General features: G+C 60.7%; 1 protein-coding gene across 1 annotated transcript in view; it reads left to right on the top strand.

Moving 5' to 3' along the window:
* Positions 1–977, top strand: part of NOP9 (NOP9 nucleolar protein) — a 7,866-nt gene that overhangs the window by 2,095 nt on the left and 4,794 nt on the right. Inside the window, exons 2-3 of the mRNA XM_014961773.1 lie at positions 244–263; positions 748–943. Coding sequence (XP_014817259.1) covers positions 244–263; positions 748–943 — 216 coding nt within the window. The remainder of the gene's footprint in view (positions 1–243; positions 264–747; positions 944–977) is intronic.

Below are 977 nucleotides of genomic sequence, written 5' to 3'. Positions count from 1 at the left end.
TTTCCTGATTGGCCGGTTGATTTTCAGGCTGCTACCTGATTTGCTGGCACCTTCCAGTGGCCTCTCCTGATTGGCGGGCTGATCTTGGGGCTCCTCTTTGATTGGCCGATGGTTTCTAGTGCCGTTTCCTGATTGGCCGGTTGATTTTCAGGCTGCTACCTGATTGGCTGGTGGCTTCCAGTGCCCTTTCCTGATTGGCAGGCTGATCTTGGGGCTTTTCTTTGATTGGCCAATGGTTTTTAGTGCCCTTTCCTCATTGGCCAGTTGGTTTTCGGGCTGCTACCTGATTGGCTGGTGGCTTCCAGTGCCCTTTCCTGATTGGCAGGCTGATCTTGGGGCTCCTCTTTGATTGGCCAATGGTTTCCAGTGCCCTTTCCTGATTGGTCAGGGGAGTTTTGCCCCTTTTTCCCTATTGGCTGCTGCTTCCTCAAGCCCCTTCTTGATTGGCCGGCTGCTTCCCAGCCTCCTCCCCATTGGGTGGGCGCCTTCTGGGGGCTCCCTCCTGATTGGCTGGGGCTCCCAAACCCCTTCTCCTGATTGGCTGGGCTTCTCCAGGGCCCTTTCCCTATTGGTTAGGGCCATAGAAACGCTGGCTGCTGATTGGCCGGGGTTCCCAAACCCTTTCTCCTGATTGGCCGGGCTTTCTCCGGAGCCTTTTCCCTATTGGTCAGGGCCGTAGCCGTGCTGGCTACTGATTGGCCGGGCCCGTGGGGGCTGCTGTATTCTGATTGGCTGTGTGTCTCTCAGCGGGCTGGTGCTGGGGCTGCAGGACGGGGAGAAGGGGCGGCTGCTGGAGGCGGCCATGACGGTGGCCGGGCCCCGCCCCCTGCGCGAGCTCTTCCAACGGGACCTGCGGGGCCGCCTGAGGGGCGTGGCCACACACCGCCTGGCCAATCACGGCCTGCAGCGTCTCCTCGACCACGCCCCCGAAGACGTGGTAGGGGCGGGGCTTCAAAGGGGGGGGTGGGGTGTAAAGG

This window comes from Calidris pugnax, unplaced genomic scaffold, assembly GCF_001431845.1.
Source record: "Calidris pugnax isolate Ruff unplaced genomic scaffold, ASM143184v1 scaffold935, whole genome shotgun sequence".
NCBI classification, from domain to species: Eukaryota; Metazoa; Chordata; class Aves; order Charadriiformes; family Scolopacidae; genus Calidris; species Calidris pugnax.
The sequence above is the reverse complement of the archived record's forward strand: the minus strand, read 5'-3'. Positions and strand labels throughout refer to the sequence as shown.